The sequence below is a fragment of the Sorex fumeus genome, unplaced genomic scaffold (genome assembly GCF_029834395.1).
Source record: "Sorex fumeus unplaced genomic scaffold, SorFum_2.1 ptg000044l, whole genome shotgun sequence".
NCBI lineage: Eukaryota > Metazoa > Chordata > Mammalia > Eulipotyphla > Soricidae > Sorex > Sorex fumeus.
Genome location: NW_026606101.1, coordinates 20,174,950 through 20,193,691, shown reverse-complemented (window position 1 = coordinate 20,193,691; position 18,742 = coordinate 20,174,950). Strand labels below are relative to the sequence as shown.

Below are 18,742 nucleotides of genomic sequence, written 5' to 3'. Positions count from 1 at the left end.
TCTGTCAGCGCCGCACTCGCCGCAGCCTCGCTCCCGACCGGGCCTGGGCTGTAAGGCCCCTCCTCATTGGCTGTTCAGAGACGGGCGCCGGTTGGCCCCGCCGCGGAGGGGGCGGGGCCCGTCCCGCGCGAGCCCCGCCCCCTGCGCGGGTCCCCGGCTTCCCGGAGCTTTCCCCCGCCCGCCCCCCCACTCCCGCCGCGCCCGCGCCCTCGGCTTCTCTCCGCGGCCACGCGTGCACCTGAGACTTCCAACAGGCTCCTGGACCTTGGCTTCCTTCCCAAGTTACAGATGCAGAAACTGAGATCGAAGAGTAGCTTAGCCCCTAGGGTCCGGTCTAGCGACCAGAAGGGCCTTGAACTCAAAAACTAGCTTTCCAAAGTCCCTCTGCGCCAGCCCTCTCTCCAAATGCTGGGGGTCTAGCTCCAGGGTAGAGCCCATGTGACGCAGGCATACGGCCCTGAGTTCCATCCGTGGGTGGAACCATCAGAGAATAACGACAAACAAGATTTTGGTTTTTTGCTCACTGCTGCCAGGTATTTAAAAGCACGAAGAAACTCAGTGGAGAGAGAGAAACCTGCCAAGCCCGCTAGCACGGGCCTGGCACCGCGGGTGCCATCTTTCGTCAAGTCAGCCCACACCGTCCCCACCCGAGCCCCAGGGAAATCTCCCCCACATTTACCAGATGGCCTGGTAAAACTGGATAGAATCCTGGACACGTGGCGCTCTGATGGGGGTGCCCTGAACAGTGGATCTCTTCCAGGGAAGCGCGAAGTCTGAAGGTCAGGGGGGAGTGGGATGTGTTCTGTGCACCCGTGGGTAATGGTCTGTGGCTGGTGGCACTTCCTAGCAGAAGTGGGGACGTGTCAGCCCAGAAGGAGCCCACAGCAGTTGCCACCACCTCCACTGAGTTGATGTCCCTACCACTTCCAGTCCCGGACATTCCCAGTAGTGGGGTGCTAACTTAGAACTGCTTGGACATCTGTCTACTCCAGTTCCTATGACACGAGAGCATAGTCTGGGAAGAGGAAGAAGGGGTGTGCTGGACCTTCCCGAGTCCAGCCCCTTCCCAGCAGGAAAGCCCCTCCCTGAGTGGGAGTTGTATCTCTCTCCCCCACTCTGCAGGCCCGGAAGTGTCCTGAAACGGCCTAATGCAAGGTGTCTTGGCCCGATAAGTTCTCCAGCCCAGAGGCCACTTGCCCAGTCTCCTCTCTAAGCCCCCCGGGGGCAGCCAGATAGGACTTCCACACACCCACTGTTCAGAGTTCCCAGGAACTCCAAATTCACTCTATTCACAAGCGGGATTGAAGGTAAAAAGTGCACTCACCTTCAGCTCATTGTGCAGACTGAGTTGACCCCCTCTTTCCACTTTCTCTTGGAAGTCAGGGACCCAAATTGCAATTTAAAAAAAGCTGAGTCTTTGGTCTCATCACCAAAAAAAAAAAAATGTGGGGGCTGGGGAGATGACTCAAAGGACTGGATCACAGGCTTGGGGTTTGATTTCCAGCACCGCGTGGTGCTCTTAGCTTCTCCCTGAGCAACCCCTGAGCACAGCTGGGTGTGACCCCAAAATAAGTAGGAAGCAGGAAAAACCTAAACTCAAAAAATTTTTAGAAACCCTGAAAGGGGATGGAGAGATGTAAGAACAGGAGTTAAAACTCATGAGCCAAGAGATAGTACAGCAGATAGGGCATTTGCTTTGCACACAGTCAATCTGGTTTCCATTCCCAGATTGGAAATCAGGGACCCCTAAGCCCTGCCAGGGGTAATCCCTGAGCACAGAGTCAGGAGTAGCCCCTGAGCACCACTGGGTGTGGCCCAAAGCCCCTGCCCCCCCCAAAAAAAAGAACCTCTAATGATTACTATCATTCTTATTTTTAGAGTATTGGGGTACCTAGGGTAGACACATGCTGGCACCAAAACCCACGAATTTTGCTTTGCTTATGTACATGTCTTAATATATTTTGCTATTCTATTTATTTTAGTCTTATATTACAACAAAGGGACACACATATATATATAATTGATGCATTTATATATTCTAGCATACATAAAAATAAATAGCTATTAAAAAGTGCTCATTCTGGAGCCAGACAGATAGTACAGATGGTCGGGTGCTTGTCTTGCATGCAGCTGACCTGGGTTCGATCCCTGGCATCCCATATGGTCCCCCGAGCACCACCAGGAATAATTCCTACATGCAGAGCAGGGAGTAACCCCTGAGCATTGTTGGGTATGACCCAAAAACAAACAAACAAGCAAAACCCCGAAAGTGCTTATTCTGGGGTCAGAGCGATAGTACAATGGATAAGGCACTTGCCTTGCACACTGCTGACCTGGGTTCAATCTCAGCATCCCATATGGTCCCTTTAGCACCGCCAGGAGTGATTACTGAATGCATAACCAGGAGTAACCCCTGAGCATCACCGGGTGCGGCCCTAAAACAAACAACAAAAAAGTGCTCATCCTGACAGACACCCTCTACACACACACACACACACACACACACACACACACAGTGAAAAGGAGGAGAAAACGCCTCTGCTGGGTGTGGTAGACAGAGTCCTAGGTTTCGAATCCTGCCATTGGCTGGGTGACTGGATTCTCAGCTACTCTTCCTGGAACCTCCCATACAACTTGGCCAGTAACCCAAATGCAGTTCCTGCTCTTTCCTGAAACAGCTGTGCTGTGGCCAGGGAACTGTGTGCCGGCGTGTAGATCCAGATCTTCAAACCAAGAAGAGGTAGGTCATTAGACATTCCACCCTGGGAAGGAGAGAGCAGTGTCGCAACCCCAGCGACAATGTCTAGAGCAACAGCCCATTTTCAGCTCCCACTGGGGAAAACCTGCCCAACCTCCCATTCTACTTCATGCAAAGCGTGTATCTGTCCACAGCTTCGGCCCATGGGCACAGATGCCTGTAGTTAGGCATTTGTCAGCCACCTCACAAGTGCCTAAGAATTGCAGAGTTCATGCGAAAAGGGCTCCTATTTCTTTAGACAAATCACTTCCCCTCTCCAGCCTCCTTTCCCCATGCAGCAAATGGAACAATGAGTCATTCACTCAACAAATGCTTATTGAGTACAGACCAAATGCTGGGCACGGCAGGGAGTAAGACGGAAAAGGTCTCTGCTCTCAGGAACTTACGTTCTGGACCAGGAGACAGACAATAAACAACGCGTACAAGAAAATTTCCCAAATGCTGTAATGAAAATAAAGCCAGGCAGTGAGATAGACTGTTGAAGTAACTGACTGAGGGTCACAGGTCTTTTCAGGCCACTGCTCTACTCCCCAGGGCACTTGCCAGAGTTCTATACCCAAGAGACCGCAGTGCCTTTACACTGAGAGTGGGACTGGAGAGATAGTATAGTGAGTACGATGCTTGGCTTGCACACATCAGACCCTGGCTCAAGTGATTCTTGAGCAGAGAGCCAGGATAAGCCCTGAGCCCCACAGGGGGTGGCCCCCAAACCAAAACAAACTGAGAAGGTGACTGTAGATGCTATGCCCCCAATCTTCTCCCTGGGCCACCCTGGATAACCTGAACTGACGAAGAGATGGTTTCAAATCCTCTGTCCCCAGTCCCACAATCTTGTTCCTGGACTTAATTCTAGCCCAACCTTGGCAGGCCTTGGCTTTACAAAAGATGGCAGATCCAAGCCTGCTGGGAAAAATCATTTAAGGTAAAAGGGACTGTACGCTAATACCTATTGAGCAAACCAAGAAATTGAAAATAAGAATTCTAGTTTATAAAATATTATCTATTATGCATGTCAAAAATCAGCAAATATGGATGGATTTTGTATTGATTTGCTCGAGCGGGCCCAATAACGTCTCCATTGTGAGACTTCTTGTTACTGTGTTTGGCATATTGAATACTCTCAGTAGTTTGCCAGGCTCTCCAAGAGGGGCGGAGGAATTGAACCCAGCTCGGCCGGGCTGGCTGCGCGCAAGGTAAATGCCCTATTGCTGTGCTATCACTCCAGCCCACGGATTTTGTATAAAAGAAAAAAAAATTTAAAACTTTTAGTTAATAAAATGCATTTTTGGGTTAGAGCAATAATACAGTGGGTAAGGCATTTGCCTTACACATGGCTGACCTGGGACCCATCCATGGCCATATGGTTCCCTGAGCACTGCCAGGAGTCATACCTGAGCACTTTACCAAAAGAGCAAAATAAAATGCATTTTGATGTATTTTTAGGGAGCTACACAAATGACTGCAACTTTAAAATGCAATGAATATAAGGCTTATCCTAATTCTGTGCTCAGGGATCAGTCCTGGAAGACTCAGGAGACCAATCCCAGGTCAGTCACTTGCAAGACAAGTGCCCTATCAGCTCCAGTCTAGCACCATGTTTATCAGATAGCAAAGTTATTTGGCACTAAATATTGCTTTATTTTTATATTTCCACAATTCAAATCTTCACATTTCATTAGGATTTCATCCCCAAAGAAACCAATATATTTATGTTAACTTCTGAAAGTGCTTTGAATACTTTCCCCTCCTTTGGGCTAAGAAACAGAAGTAATTGGGGACAAGTGGTAGTACAACAGGTAGGGCGTTTGCCATGCACTTGGCTGATCGGTATTCGATCCCTGGCACCTCACATAGTCCCCTGAGCAGGGCAAAGCGATCCCTGAATGTAGAACCAGGAGTAAGTCCTCAGCACCACTGGATGTAGCCCCAAAACAAACAACCAAAAACCAAACCCAACACCACACAAAAGCAGGGTGTATGTCGTAGGTGGGCTGAGCTGGTGAGCGGGAAGAGCTCTGAGACCCTCAAGAGTGCAGTGCACACCACTTGTCCAGAGGCTCAAGTGAATACATTTTGGGAAACACTTTGGTATTAACGGCAGACATATTATTATTTGGTTGGGGGGGGGGGGGGTGTCACATCAACTTACTCCTGGCTCCGCACTCAGGGATCACTCCTGGCAGGGTTCAGAGGATTGTATGAGGTGCTGGGAATAGAACCCAGGTTCACCATGTGTAAGGCAACTGCTGTACATGCTGTACCTCTTGCCAGCACCCAGCAGACACTTTACTATAAAATGTCACAGACTCTGGGTAGGTATTAAAAAGTTTTTATTTTGGGGCAGGACCAATAGGAGAGTGGGTAGGGTGTTTGCCTTGCACAGGGCCAACCCAGATTGGATCTCTGGCTCCCCCTATGGTCCCCTGAGCACCTCCAAGAGTGATAAACCTTATATGGACCCCTGAGTTCAGAGCCAGGAGTAAGCCATGAGCACCACCAGGAGTGGCCCAAAGACAAAAGATGTTTTTATTTTTTGTCAGGGGAGCTTTAGGGGCCACACCCAGCTGTGTTCAGAGATGTGGGGGGGGGGGGGGGCACATTCAGTGCCAGGATTGAATCTTGGTTAGCTGTATGCAAGGGTTTAACCCCAGACCTCCCAAAAATAATAAGTAAAACCTATTTCTCTGGCTAGGGCTATAGATAGCTCAGTAATACTTGCAAGACAAGTACTATCGTTCTGACTGAAAACTCAGTTATTTATTTTGCTTTTGTTTGGGGGGCTCCACTTGGCGGTACTCAGAGGTTACTAGGAAACCATGCGGTGCTGAGGATCAACCCCGGGTCTCCTGAATGCAAAAGCATGTGATTAGCCTGTGAAGCTGTATCTCCAGTCCTTTGTGTTCTGAAGTTTTAGTGATGAGATGTTGAAGGGGAAATCAGTGTTTAACCAAACCGTACACAAAGCTGTCTTCAACTTTCAAACAACTCTCATGAACAATTCTAGTGCTTCCTAACACTCATAAATACCTCTTAATAACTTGTAACACTGCTTATAAATAGAGTCACTGTTATTTCTCACTTCTAAAACCTCATATGGAAGCCAGAGCAACAGGTCCACAGGTCTGCTATTGCCTTGCACACACCAACCCTGGTTCAATCCCCTGCACCCAACATAGTCCCCCAAGCCCACCTGGAGTGATCCCTGAGTGCACAGTCAGGAGTAAGCCCTGAGCACTGCTGGGTTTGGCCCCCAAACCAAAGTAAAATAATAAAACCTCATATACATGCAGTGCTTAATGTTCGCATGTAATGTGAGTGAATGTGTCGTATGTTACCTAGGGGATATTTTTAATTGTGTATGTTCAAGATATGCCCTCAGTACTCTACTTTTCACTGATAAGTGGAGAAGCTTGAAAAAACTATATATATATATGTATACATATATATATATATATATATATATTCGATTTGGGGGCCATACCTGGCTCAACGTTTACTCTTGGCAGGGCTGAGGGAACCAAGTGGGATGTCAGGGATAGAACCCAGGTTAGTTGCATGAAAGGCAAGCCCTTACCTACTGTACTCTCTCTGGTCCTCAAACTTTTATTTTTGGTCACACCTGGTGACACTCGACGCTTCCTCCTGCCTCTGAGCTCAGAGATTACTCCTGCCACTGCTTGGGGAATCATATGTGGTGCCAGGAATCAAACCTGGATCTGTCACATGTGGGGCAACTGCCCTACTTGAGTTACTCTTGAGAAAACAAATTTTATAGGGGCTTTAGGTGTTACTGTGAAGCTAAGACCCCCTACTGGCAATGCTCAGGAGTCACACTGTGTCGGGGATCAAACGCAGGGCCTCAAACACAGTGAGATCAGGTAGGCAAAGAGTTGGGGGTTCTAGAGCGAACGCAGAGGAGCTCCATTTTTGCTTCCCGTGTCAAGATGGAACCCCGCCCACAAAGAAGGGTGTGCTGCCAGTCAAACACACTAGGCCTGTGCTTCACCACATCTATCGCCCTGGCCAGAGAAACTGTTTTTATTATTTTAAGAGGCCTGGGGGCTACTCCCTAGCAGTGCTGCAAGGACTAAACCAGGGACAGCTCCATGCAAGCCAGGTGCCTTAAGCCCTGCACTATAGCTCCAGCCACTAAGAAAACATTTTATTATTCTGGATTTTTGGGGTTTTTTTTTGTTGTTATGAGTAATGCCTGGCTCCGCACTCAGGTATCACATCTGGCACTGCTCAGGGAACCATATGGGATGCCAGGGATGGAACCCAGATCTGCTGCGTGCAAGGCAAATGCTTCACACTGTCCTTCCATTGTTCATTGATTTTGGTCAAGCGGGGCCAGTAAAGTCTCCATTTTGAGACTTCTTGTTACTGTGTTTGGCATATCGAATACATCATGGGGAGCTTGCCAGGCTTTGCCATGCAGGCAAGATACTCTCGGTAGCTTGCTGGGCTCTCCAAGAGGGGCAGAGGAATCGAACCCAGCTTGGCTGGGCTGGCTGCGCGCAAGGCAAATGCCCTACCGCTGTGCTGTCGCTCCAGCCCAAAGCAAAAGATTACCCACTGTATTATCTCTCTAGCCTCCATGAAAACATTTTAAAGAGATATCAAGAGCTACCAGGGCAATGAGGAATTGTGAAGCCACGACTGGGAATTGGATATCTCTTTTCCTTTCTCTGAGGGTGTTCCACTTCTGAAAAAAGGCTGATGGGCTGGGAAGAGAGGTCCATCCCCAGCACCTGGCTCCTCCCCTGTGGAGAGGTGTAGATCTCCCTCTCAGAAGGGCTGGTGCTCCAGGTGCCTCTAGAGACTGGCAGGCATGTACCAGTGTTACCCCTAAGCAAGTAAGGAGGGCAGCACAGCCCTGCCTGGCTCCCTGGGGATGCTGAACCAAGAGAGCCAGCTGCTGGACTGCAGCCCCACAGGTGTTGGGGTAGCAGCCCCGAGGAGGTTCCTGTCGACAGCGTCCATCTGTGAGTTAACAAGCCTTCAGGGGCTGGAGCAATAGTAGAGTGGGCAGGGCGCTGGCCGTGCACACGGCTGACCCTGGTTCAGTCCCTGGCACTGCAGATGGTCTAGAGTCCACTCGAAGTGATTCCTAAGCACAGAGTCAGGAGTAAGCCCTGAATACAGGCAGGTATGGCTCAAAAAACTTTAAAAGAACAATGATACAGTGGTTTTTTACAATGATACCTGGTTCCAGTGTGTATGTCTCCAAAAACAGCTTTTCAGAGCAGTTCCTGATGAGCTCGGGCTTAACACATCAGGCTAGGAGCTTACGTGCACTTGCCCCGGTAACTATGCAGAGGGGCAGATTTTCTGTAAGTCTGGCTGGAGAAGCACCCTCTCTAGCGACAACACAACCCAGCACATTTTGTAGGGCTTTGTGGTAATATGTGGATGATCTTGTCCCAAGCTTGCTTTACCTTAGGCTAGACTATTTAATAAGACACGCACTCCTCAAATGTTTCAACTTTATTTACAACCGGACCCCCAATCCTACCCAGCCCTGCTTCGCAACTTTGCTCTGGATGGAAGAAGACCACTTCTATTAAGCCCCAGGCTCAGGGAGATGTTCAGGGTGGCCGTCTCACTTCTTCTGGACTTGCGCCCTGGCCCGCTGAATCTTGTCACCTGTGGCCCCATCTGTGGCTCCAGTGCAGTGGGACAACACGAGGCTCATCTCTGCCTCATTCCGGTGCTCAATGGCCACATCTGCCGCCTGAGACACATCCCTGGGTGACGTGCAGGAAGGAAGCTGGTGTCAGAGCTGCCCAAGGGTGCAAATCACACGTCCCCTCCTACCGCTGGCTCAGCCATCCAGCTCTCACGGGATGTCCTGCCAACTCACCCGACGAGAAGCAAGGCCTTGACCTTCTGCTCGGGACTCACGCGGGACGCATACTTCTTGGCCTCGTATTTGTTATGCTGCTTCATGCAGACTTCCACAAAGGGCTAAGCAGAGGTCGGGGGCAGAGGTAGAAGGTAAGGCAGAGCCCTTCCGTCCTCTCGTGTATTAGCAAGAGCCCAGTGGACACAATGGCCCTCGGTATGTTACAGACCTTTTCAGTGCATATGACCTGCCCCCTAGGACCTCTACTATCATCCCATTCTCCCCTGCCACCCCGCCCTCCTCCTCCTCCCCCTACAATTGCCACATTCTTGAGGCAGAAATGACTGAGAGTAAAGAGAGTAAAGATCTGGAAGGGTCCCAAGACCTCTCCTTCCCGCATGCCCACACAACAGGTGATTCCTGAGCTTTACAGCCTGAGTCTTCTCTCTCAGCTGCCCTTCCCCCCGCTACCCACTAACCCTCTGAGCACCCTGACACACACAAAAGTCCAACAACCCTTCCAACATCCTCACCACCTCAAAGATGTTCCCGTCCCCGCCTCCCTCCACACTCAAACAGGATTTCTTCTAAGGCCTGTGAGGTTCCCTGGAGGGTGACCCGGTGCCCAACCCTCCACTGCCTGCACCCTGAGGAATGAAACCCCCCTAGCCCGCCCCAGGGATACTCAGGCCCATTCTTGTCTGTCTGTGGTCTACAAACAGGCCCCCAGGAAACAGCCACTGTCCCCGTGGGCTAACTGAATGGAGGCAAGCCTGAGACATCGACCTGCCCTCTGGGACCTCATCTCTCTAGGGCTGCCCCCGCGGCAGATGGAGAGTGTTCTGCCCTGCCTCACCAGGTAGCCGATAGGTGACTTCTTGCTCTTTGAAAACTTCTCCAGCTCCTCCCAGTCGCCCAGATCGGCCAGGGCTGTCAGCTTCAGCCACCAGAGCCTGTGGGAAAGCGGGGCTCACAGTCCTCAGAGGCTGGACGTCATCCTGCCTCCTGCCGGCCGCCAGGGCCCTCCCTTACCTCTTGTCTGGGATGCGGAAGTCGCGGGCCAGCTGCTCCGAGCGCTTGCTGTGACCGCCCAGGATGAGGGCAGTGACGGTGTCGTGCAAGGACAGGTTCAGGAACCGGCCACCCAACTCATCTTCCAGGCGCCGCTGCAGCCGGAGGAGCCGCATCTGATCCTCTGTGGCCTGGGGACACAGGTGAGTCGGGACAGGGATGAGGGCGAGGAAGGAGGCCGGTAGTGAGGAGGGGGGTGGGGGAAGGCTGAGAAAAGCTCCTCCGAACCTTGGCTGCAAACTCATTCTTGGCCTTGTAGAAGGCGTCGGCGGCTGTCTGCAGAGCAGCGACTCGGCCCTCGATGCGCTACAAGAACAAGAAGGGGGGTCCCCGAGCTCAGTGCCCTCTGCCTGGCCGAAGTGTTCTCCCTACTCTGGGCTGTGGTAGAGATGGCCGACTTTGCCCGCTGGTGCACCACACTGCAGTTTAGTTTGGATTTGGGGACCAGCTGTGCTTGGGGCTTGGGGAACTATATGTGTTGGCAGGGACTAAACCCTGGTCAGGCAAGGCAAGCACCTGGCCCACTGTCCTATTGCTCTCACTTCCTGGTGCATCACCTTGGCACGAGGGGGGACAGTGACCTTCTCTGGTACTAATCCCCCCAATCCCCCTGACACACACACACAATCCCCCCAATCTCTCTCTCTCTCTCTCTCTCTCTCTCTCTCTCTCTCTCTCATACACACACACACACACACACACACACACACACAGGACACACAGGCCCCAGAGACTCCCTCCACAGCGAGGTGCACGGGGGATTGCGTGGTCTATGAGGCCTTGATTTCTGGGGAGGAAGGAGCCCCGGGACCCAGCCCACATGGGTCTCACACCTCCTCTGCCGTGTAGCTGGCTCGGATGTGGAAGCTGCCCAGCTCCTGGTGGTTGTCGTCCTGGTTGTAGAGATCCTTCAGCGTCTCAAGCTCCTGATGCTTGCAGAACTACAGTGGCAGGTGGACCGTTGGCAGCAAGGTAGGAGGCTACCGCCCCAACCCCCTGCCCAAACCCCATCTACCGTACTCACCTGTCGGTACAAGCTCAGGGCCATGGGCTGGTTCCGAAGGGTCATGAAGAAATCGCCTCGGTTCAGCTCGTTCTTCAGGTGCAGCAGCACAGTGAACACTGTGGGGCAGTGAGGCGTGTGGGGACCCCAGCCCGGCACCCTGCTCGGCCCCTGGGGCCCTTGGGCCTTGCCCGCACCCGAAGCCCTGCTCACCCAGGTCCGTGTCCCCACTCTCGATAGCCTTGCTCAGGGCCAGTTTGCTCCGCTTCATCTTGAGGAGAAGGGGTACTTGCTCCCCAGAGCGTGGCTCATACTCCAGCAGCTGTGAGGTGTGGGAGAAAGGGGGGTGGAGGGGGGGGAGAGGGGAGAGAGAGAAGCTGGCCTGGGCACTTCCTAGTGCCCACATACGAGACTTTAGGGAGGGCTGGGCACCCACACCTTGATGGCCAACTCTGTGCGACCACAGCCATAGGCCCGCGCAGCAATATCTGAGTAAGAGACGCCGGGTGTGTCCCCCAGCTTCTGGTTAATGGCCCGAGCGACATCCTCATCAGACACATCCTTCTGCTGCACCTGTGGGGAGGATGGGGCGGGGTCCCGTGAAGCACACCTGGGGTCGCATCCCTGAGTTCCCTCCAACCTGCTGGCCCTTGAGTAGGAGTCACCCCCACCTCTCTTTACTTTCTTCTCTCTCTCCACCCCCAGACCTAGGTGCCTCAAAAGCCACAGGCGGGCCCTGTGCTCCAGCCTCACCTTGTAGCAGGCCCAGTGGGCCAGGATCCGGCTGACACCCTGCACTTCGGGAAGCCGCAGATACTCGCATATCTGGATGGCCAGGGGGTAAAGCCTCCGCAACACAAGCCTGGGCAGCAGGGAGAGCAATGGGCAGAGGGCACGAGGGGAAAGGAAGGTAGAGAGAGGGCAGCAGGGCCCTGGCCTGTAGTTGGGGTCCCAGGCCTTGCACAAACGGCTGGGGATCTAGTGCGATGGTAGAACAGTCTTGCTTGTCTCAGGAGGGGTTTTCAATTCCCCCCCGCCCCCAGGGCAAAAGGAACCAGGTCAGACACAGTGATTCCCCAAGTCCCCACCCGACACAGTAACGCCCACCCCCGGTCCAGCCACAGGCCTCCCTGGGCTCCTGTACCTGTCCAACAGCACCTGGATGGTGAGCTGCTTGTATCTGTATTTCACACAGTTCAGGATCCATCTGGGAAAGGCATGCATACAGCAGACCCAAGTCTGATCCCCAGCATCCCACATGGTCCCTGAGCCCAGCGGGGGGAGTAAACCCTAAACACTGTGAGGTGTGGACCAAAAAAAAAACCCCAAAACACCACATGGGGAAAAAAAATACCCCAAAAAGATCCGAGCAGGGAACGAGCATCATTCCCAGAGAGCTTCAGGCAGTCCTTCGGCCTCCCACCTCCCCTCCCCGGCGGCTGCCCGTCCACCACCCCGAGTCTGGATACTGGCTGTAGGTGAGCGGGATGCCAATGTGATAGTCCCGGACCGCGTTGAGCACGCGCAGCTCCTGGCACATGCGCACAAAGCTGTCGGGGGGGAACCGGTCGAGGAAGCACTTCCCGAAGGAGGCCGCCTGCAAGAAGAGGGCAGGCGGGCGGCGCGTCAGCCTGCCAGCTGCCTGGAGCCGGCGCCCCGCCTGCCCTCAGCCCCAAGCCCTGGCCGACCCGGAGCAGGCTCTTCTGCATGTCGGGCTGGTGCTCGTGCCCCGCCGCCTCGATGCACTGCTGCACGGCCTGGCTCAGCTGTCCCAGCTCCTGGATCTCCCGCAGGTACTCATCTGCCTTCTGGCTCTCTTTCTGGTGTGTGGGGGGGAGGAGGGTGCCAGGGAATGAGACATCAGGAGGGAAAGCATCGCCACATCTGGTCTCCTCCGGCTCTGGCTCCAATGGACGGGTTTGGCGGGGTTGCAGAGGGCACTGCCCAGCCCGCTTCGGTGCACTTAGTCCACCAGCTTTGGTTTGGTTTGGGGGTCACACCCGCCTGTGCTCAGGAACACTCCTGGAAGTGCTGGGGGACCCCAAGGGGATGGCCATGTGCAAGGCCCTACCCACAGTGCTATCCCTCTGAGATCCCTGAAAACAGCCTGGATTTGTACTTGGGCTGGGGACAGTGTGGATGCCTGAGCTTGCCCCACCCCAGGGAAAGACACAACATCCATCCAGTGCCCCTGAACCAGCACCCCCCTGCCCCAGCCCAGAGGGGAAAGGGCAGGGGGCCAGGGCGTCACCTCATACTCCTTCTGGGCCTCTAACAGCAGCGCTCCAGGGGCCATCGAGGCAATTTTGAAGATCTCCTCACTGGCCGCTGGGGGAAAGAGGTGGTGAGTGAGGGCAGTGAGCCCTTCAACCCCGACCCTACACAGGGGGGAGCCCCGTCACTTGCTGCCTCACCTGGAACCTCATGCAGGAACTCGTGGGTACTGCGAGAGAAGATCCGGACCCCGTCCAGCTCAGGCACCAGGTAGGAATCCTCATCCAGCACAAACCTGAGCCTGGTCAAGGCTTGTTTCCAAGAGCAACAAAAGGGGGCAGGGCAGGTGACGTCCCTTCCCGCCACCACCCCCAGCAGCCCTCCAAGGATACTGGATGCTCTCAGGCGCATCACCCACCACCATCAGCCTCCTCTCCCAGGCCACCACGACGGCCCGCTCCTTGCTCCGAGGACGGCTGCACCTGCAGGACACACACACACACACACACACACGCACACGTTCGGACATGCACAGACACCAGGCCTGCAGCTATAACACTGCACCCTGGGAAGGTCTGCACAAACTTGCTGCCCCTGGGGTCAGAGTGATAGCACAGCGAGTAGATATTTGCCTTGCACCCGGCTAATCTGGGTTCGATTCCTGGCATCCCATATGGTCCCCCAACTCTGCCAGGAGTGATTCCTGATTGCAGAGCCAGGACTAAGCCCTGAGCACTGCCAGGAGTGCACCTAAACCAAATCCGCCCATTTGCTGCCCCTCATCTCATTCCTCTGGTGTGCTTGCTCTCCCGTCATCCTGTGCTGTCAGCTCCTAGGGGGAGCTGGGGCCCACTGTGGTGGTGTGGGGGGAGGGGGGCGGGGGTACAAGCAGGGGTTCCCTCCCAATACGCACTGGCAGAAAAATAAAAGTGCAAGTCCCAGGGAGATAGCTCAAGACGTCGGGACATACTGGAGCGGGAAATAGTTGTTGCTTCTGAGATATCCTTGGCATTGCACAGCTCAAGCAGCAATACACTGAACTGCTGGACCAACTGTCCAAGAATCACACCCAGAGGCACCTGCCCCCCATCAGGAAAATAACAAAAGTTAAGCCCTGGGTTCAATCTCTGGCAACACAGGATCCTAGTACCACCAGCAAGCAATGACAAGCACTGAGACAGGAGAGCCCACACCACTGCTACCCCTTCCAAAAAAAACAAGACGCACGTTCCAGCAGACAGGATGAGTCAACGTATCCCAGGAAACAAAGCCCCCCACCCCCGCTCTGGAATAATACACCCGCTCCTCACCAGACCATCTGCTTTGGGGGGGCGCGGATGTTGCAGTTGAACTCACACAGCTTCTCCTGAAAGGGGGACAGGCGCCCGGCAGTCACCAGTCTGTTTACAAAGCCCTTCCCCTCCCAGCACAACTTCCCTGGGCAAGCTCTGGGCCCTGGGCTATCCCCAAGTCTCACCTTGAGCGACGCTGTCCCCATCCAGATGCAGCCCGTGTCTGTGAAGAGGGCCAGGTGGCGGTTGGTGAAGGAGACTGCCATCTGCAGGAAGCTGCTCACTCCTGGGGGCAGGCCTGGCAGTGTCTGGGGAAGGGCCGTGGAAGACGTAGGAATCCTGACTTGTCAGGGCCTCCCCGTTCCCAGCGCCTCCCCTCCGTGCCCACTCAGGGCCTCACCACTGCGGAGCAGGCAGCGTGGTCCAGCAGGTACAGGTCAGGTCCCACAGCCAGGAGGACATGCACCACGCGCTCCTGGAACAGCGTGGTCCAGCACGAGGGTGCGCTCTGCAGACCTGCAGGGACGGGGCTGGGCTCAAGACAAGCAGGACCCAGAGCCTCTGCCGCCGCCGGTGCCCAGGCTGAGGGCCCCTCTGAGGGCTCCAAGAGGCTCACCTGGCACCTCTGGCATCCGGCGCAGTTTGAGGTCGCCGACATTGGCGCTGAGCGTGAAACGGTGGGCCCCCGTGAGGATGGCCACCCCGGAACCGAACTCGGTATGGAAGATGCGGGCATCGAGAACCCGGTTCTGGAGCACCTCCTGGGGAGAGGAGAGGGAGCGTGGGTTGCGGAGGTCACAGGTCACACTCCCGGCCCCGGCCCCCAGTCTCCTGTGGCCCCTACGTTGCCCATGCTGAAGTGCCTCCGGAAGTCCCCGTGCAGCCCGTACACCAGCACCACGCCGTCCTCCTGCACGCAGAGCAGCTCCTCCTCAGCCGACCAGCCCAGGGACACCACCAGGCCGCTCTTCCACTGTGGGGGGAGACGGGTTCCTGCGGCCACGTTCCAGGTGCAGAGGCCCTGCCCAGTCCTCCCTCGGGGCTGGTCAGGGCGCTCACCAGTAGGTTGGCCAGGGGCATGCCAGAAGCTGAGTAGATCTCCAGCACCGGCCGGATACTGACAGACTTCTCCTTTCTCCAGGGGTTCCTGAGCAACGCTGCCGTTTGAGAAAAGATCTGTCCTAGCTCTCCAGCCGTCCCTCCCGGCCCCCACGCGGAGGCTGCCAATATGAGTGCCAGAATTAAAAGCATTTGGCGGGTACAGAGGTCAGGGGTGCAAGGTGTGCCTCAGATTGGGGAGACAGATGCCAGCATGCCAAGCCCAAGGCCCGGGAATCAAAGACTGAGTTCATCTCATAGTCCGAAGCCGGTGGCGGCATAGGGGGTGACATACCGATGGGACCCCCATAGGGCGCGGCTGCTACCAGGCAATCCCGGAGCTCGTCCTTCAGGTCCCAGTCCATGCTATACAACTCATACTTCCTGCCCACACAGAAACAAGGGGACATCAGTCTCCTGTGCTCCGACAGCAGTCAGGCCCCAAGGAACATCCCAGAGCCTCCACTGCCCCCACCCTCAGGCAAAGGAGGAGGTAGGGAGGGAGCCAGGAATGGAAACGGCCAGTGCCAGCCACGTGCAGGTAAAGGGAACACAGGGACGGAAGCAGAACGTGTGGGCAGGGACAAGAGGCCAGGGCAGGTGGGCGCTCCCGAGACAGGCAGACAGGCCGTGTGCCACCCAGGGTACAAGGTGAGGACCGAGGCTCTGCTAATGGTGGGGTCTGTGTTAGCTAGAAGCAAGACCCCTGCAGCCTTTCTTCTCTCTCTCTCCTCATTTTTTTTTCCTGGTTCTTGGGTCACACCCAGCGATGCTCAGGGGTTACTCCTGGCTCTGCACTCAGGAATCACCCCTGGTGGGGCGCAGGGGTCCCTATGGAATGCCGGGGATCCAACTCAGGCCGGCTGTGTGCCAAACAAACACCCTCCCCACTATACTATTGCTCCAGGTGCTGTCTCCTTCTTGACAGGGAATCAAGCTGTGGGCTTTACGCCCTGGGCTCTAGCCCAACACTGGTTGACAGTGAAGTCGGTGTTGGGGTTACTGAGTTAGCAGTGCCAAAGAGAAGTGCATCCCCAGCTGGGGCGCGACTCCTGAGGAGAGCCACAATCTGGATGCTCGGATGTTCTGGAGGCGAGTGAAATCACAAGGCAGCGAGGGGGCTGCTCTCAGAGACACGCATGCAGCTCGAGCATCTTGGGGAAGGCACTGTGGATATGGGTCAGTGCTGAGACACTCCACCACTGCACACAGAGACGAAAGACCACGTTCCCAAGATGCCCAGACATGACAGTGTGGTAAAAGGGAAGGTGTCCCACGGGAGTCATCCTGGGGGCCTTCGCTATGAGGTCTCAGGAAGATGCACATCAGTACCTTCCACTTGACATTGTTTTAGGGCTTTGGAGATATAAAATTGCTGTTACAAGTAATGAAATTGTCTATTCAGAAAATCCAAAGTAGTCTAAGGAAAATCCAATAGCAATTTATGAGAGAGCTTAGTAAGGCTGATGATCAAGAACCATCCGGAGATGGTACAGAGGGGAGGTGTTTGCCTTGCACCTGTCAGAACCAGGTTTCACCCCAGTACCCCATAGGCTTCCCCAAGCCCTCCAGGAGCACTAACTGAGCACTAACTGATTAATTCCTGAGTACTGCTGGGTCTGCCCTCCCACTCAAAATAAAAAAAAAAGAAAGAAAAAGAAAAAATAAATAGTCTTAAAAAGATCCTAATCATGACTAATCATGATTAACATTAAAATGAACCTCGTGTGTGTGTGTGTGTGTGTGTGTGTGTGTGTTTGTGTGTGTGTGTGTGTGTTATTACTTTTGCAAATTCAAGACAGAAGAAGAGTTTAAAGGACTAGAACTCCTTACTCGTTCCTGGAGGCCCGAAGTGGGACCCCCAGTACTGCATAACTCGCACCACCAGCTACAGCCCTGTGACCCCCATCACTGCCACACCCAAGCAGCACTGTACCCTGATGAACTGTACAGCTGGTTGGGTACTGCCAAGGGGGTCCAGACTCCAGAGCACTGTGAGATGCTCTTTGCAAACCCCGATGCCCAGTCAAACCAGAATTTACCGAGGGATATAAAAAACATGGAAAAAAACACTTCCAAGTCATCTAGAAACATTTTCCCCAATGAAAACCACCCCCTCCAGGGTCAGGAGATGCCACAAGTCTTAGGGTACACGGCAAGTGGGGGGCAAGGCTTTAGCATCAGTGATAACCAACACTGTATGCCCCAGGCATGGCCCTGACAGCCCTCAGCACTGCTGGCCTGAGCTTGCTACGACCAAGCCCAGACTACTGGGCTGGATAATGTGCAGGAGTGGCTCTCAAGCCCCTGGAACAACACTGAAACAAAAAAACAAACCACTCCCTATGCCCCAAGAGTCAGGAGAGGCCGTGTAGCAGGGAAGGCACTTGCCTTGCAATAGCCAACCCTGGTCTGGTCTCGGGCACTGTACAGGGTCCCCCAAAGCACCTCCAGAGCTCAGTCCTGAGCACAGGTACAGGAATAGGTCCAGCCCTCTGGTGGGTGTGACCCCAAGCCCTCCAAGTCACCCCTTAAATGTGTGTGTGTGTGTGTATGTGTGTGAAAGAGAGAGCCGGGAGAGAGTACAAACTGATCCAACAACTTATCTGGGGTGGGGTTATCTGAAAGAAAACACTAGAAAATGTGTAAGAGCATTTTGAAAATATGAGAACAGATACATAGTAAATACTATATATAAATATAAAACTAATTAAAAGTGCTACTTTGGCACAGAAAGACAAAAGCAAACAAAAGGAAGACAACAGAATTCAGGAAAAGATCTGGGAATTGAGCATGTAATAAAGATGGCATTTCAAATTGGCACAAATTGATACTTGAAACAATGGGTCACAAGGGAAGATTCATAACAAATAATATTTCATTACTTAATTGTGACAATAGAATATTTTCCAGATGGAATTAAGCATTTACATGTTAAAAAATAAAACCAGGGGTTGCTATTTTTACAAGCTGAAAGTAGAAACAATTTCTAAGTGTGACACAAACCCAGAAGTGTCTGTCTCCCTCTCTCTGTCTCACGCACACACAATAAATGGGTCTGAAAAAAAATTAAGGACTTCTGTATTATTCTGGGGAAACAGAACAGAAAATGTTTTTTAAAAACATAATTATACTGGATTCAATTTAAAAAATAAAAACTCTGAAATGATTTTCAGTTTTGGGACCACACCCAGTGATACTTAGGGGTTACTCCTGGCTCTCTGCTTAGGGATCATTCCAGGCAGTGCTGGGGGGGGGGGGAGGGGGCTGATCATATGGGATGCCAAGGATCAAACCCACATACCAGGCAACATACAAGGCAAGCACTACCCACTGTACTATCGTTTCAGCTCATTCTGAAATGATTTATAAGTATCTAATAACAGTGGGTGCTTGTAGCTGAGGAAAAAAAATCAGGAATGGAGGAAGATTTTGAAATGCTCAACTACATTAATAACTGT

General features: G+C 53.5%; 1 protein-coding gene across 1 annotated transcript in view; it reads right to left on the bottom strand.

Moving 5' to 3' along the window:
* Positions 1–8,229: 8,229 nt before the first annotated feature.
* Positions 8,230–18,742, bottom strand: part of VPS16 (VPS16 core subunit of CORVET and HOPS complexes) — a 28,535-nt gene continuing 18,022 nt past the window's right edge. Inside the window, exons 2-24 of the mRNA XM_056121451.1 lie at positions 15,577–15,665; positions 15,243–15,340; positions 15,028–15,156; positions 14,800–14,944; positions 14,584–14,699; positions 14,369–14,491; positions 14,202–14,257; positions 13,284–13,373; positions 13,092–13,186; positions 12,929–13,005; positions 12,366–12,497; positions 12,147–12,274; positions 11,822–11,857; positions 11,431–11,539; positions 11,116–11,250; positions 10,891–10,999; positions 10,699–10,796; positions 10,508–10,615; positions 9,903–9,980; positions 9,636–9,805; positions 9,460–9,556; positions 8,622–8,725; positions 8,230–8,505 (exon numbers count right to left, since the gene is read on the bottom strand). Coding sequence (XP_055977426.1) covers positions 8,361–8,505; positions 8,622–8,725; positions 9,460–9,556; positions 9,636–9,805; positions 9,903–9,980; positions 10,508–10,615; positions 10,699–10,796; positions 10,891–10,999; positions 11,116–11,250; positions 11,431–11,539; positions 11,822–11,857; positions 12,147–12,274; positions 12,366–12,497; positions 12,929–13,005; positions 13,092–13,186; positions 13,284–13,373; positions 14,202–14,257; positions 14,369–14,491; positions 14,584–14,699; positions 14,800–14,944; positions 15,028–15,156; positions 15,243–15,340; positions 15,577–15,665 — 2,467 coding nt within the window. The 3' untranslated portion in view covers positions 8,230–8,360. The remainder of the gene's footprint in view (positions 8,506–8,621; positions 8,726–9,459; positions 9,557–9,635; positions 9,806–9,902; positions 9,981–10,507; positions 10,616–10,698; positions 10,797–10,890; positions 11,000–11,115; positions 11,251–11,430; positions 11,540–11,821; positions 11,858–12,146; positions 12,275–12,365; positions 12,498–12,928; positions 13,006–13,091; positions 13,187–13,283; positions 13,374–14,201; positions 14,258–14,368; positions 14,492–14,583; positions 14,700–14,799; positions 14,945–15,027; positions 15,157–15,242; positions 15,341–15,576; positions 15,666–18,742) is intronic.